This window comes from Eurypyga helias, unplaced genomic scaffold (assembly GCF_000690775.1).
Source record: "Eurypyga helias isolate BGI_N326 unplaced genomic scaffold, ASM69077v1 scaffold19443, whole genome shotgun sequence".
NCBI lineage: Eukaryota > Metazoa > Chordata > Aves > Eurypygiformes > Eurypygidae > Eurypyga > Eurypyga helias.
The window spans coordinates 1-1,084 of record NW_010240758.1 but is presented as its reverse complement, the minus strand read 5'-3'; the positions used below and the strand labels follow the sequence as shown (position 1 = coordinate 1,084).

The 1,084-nt window shown below is 61.2% G+C and overlaps 1 protein-coding gene across 1 annotated transcript in view; it reads left to right on the top strand.

Annotated features, from left to right (window-relative positions):
• Positions 1-1,078, top strand: part of LOC104507318 (methylcytosine dioxygenase TET3-like) — a gene marked incomplete at both ends in the record, with an annotated part of 2,642 nt that extends 1,564 nt beyond the window's left edge. The window contains 2 exon segments of the mRNA XM_010148558.1: positions 1-294; positions 645-1,078. Coding sequence (XP_010146860.1) covers positions 1-294; positions 645-1,078 — 728 coding nt within the window.
• Between the last annotated feature and the right edge of the window lie 6 nt (positions 1,079-1,084).

Sequence of the window (1,084 nt, the reverse complement as noted above, 5' to 3'; positions counted from 1 at the left end):
TCCCCGAAGATGAGCAACTGCACGTCCTCCCCCTCTACAAGATGTCCAGCACGGATGAGTTTGGCAGCGAGGAGAACCAAAACGCCAAGGTGGGCAGCGGGGCCATCCAGGTGCTCACATCCTTCCCCCGTGAGGTCCGCAAGCTGCCGGAGCCCGCCAAGTCCTGCCGGCAGAGGCAGCTGGAAGCGAGGAAAGCTGCCGCGGAGAAGAAGAAGCTGCAGAAAGAGAAGCTGATGATGCCGGAGAAGATCAAGCAGGAAGTGCTCGAGCTCCCCGCGCTCCAGCAAAACACAGGTAACGGGGGCAGTGCCGAGGTCCCGCCGCCCCCGAGCCGTCCGGAAAGCGCGCGAGGGGATGAGAATGCGGTTGGGGATTTATTTGGGCTGGTGGCGTTGAGCGCTCGGCGTGTCGGGGTGCAGGATGACATCTCTGTGGTGCCTGGGTTTTCCCCCGGACCGCGGTGGGGAGCTCTTGCCGCAGCACGGAGCGTGAGTGTGAATTGGCGTCAGCTCCCCGGGCGACGCTGAGTGCCCATCGCGGTGGGATTTTTGAATCTGGCTGAGTTTTTGGGGTCCTCGCTCCCCACCGGCAGTTTTCTTCGGCCAGCGGGTCACGGGGGTTGTGTGTGTGTGCTGTGCCCGCAGGTATGGCGTTGAAAAGCGGGCTGCCCCCACAGCCGCTGAAACCTTCCATCAAGGTGGAACCGCAGAGCCATTACAACGCCTTCAAGTACAACGGCAACGCGGTGGTGGAGAGCTACTCGGTGCTGGGCAGCTGCCGGCCCTCCGACCCGTACAGCATGAACAGTGTTTACTCTTACCATTCCTACTATGCACAGCCCAATCTGCCTTCCGTGAACGGGTTTCACTCCAAGTTCGCGCTTCCCTCCTTCGGGTATTACGGCTTTTCCAGCAACCACATGTTCCCCTCGCAGTTTCTGAATTACGGGGCACCCGAGAGGAGCGGAAGCAGCTGGGTGAGCAACGGCTACGAGAAGAAACCTGACGTCCCAGCGTTGCAGGAGAACCTCAACCACGCCTATGGGAACGCCGATTTCCCCGAGCCCATCCCACACAGTGTCCGG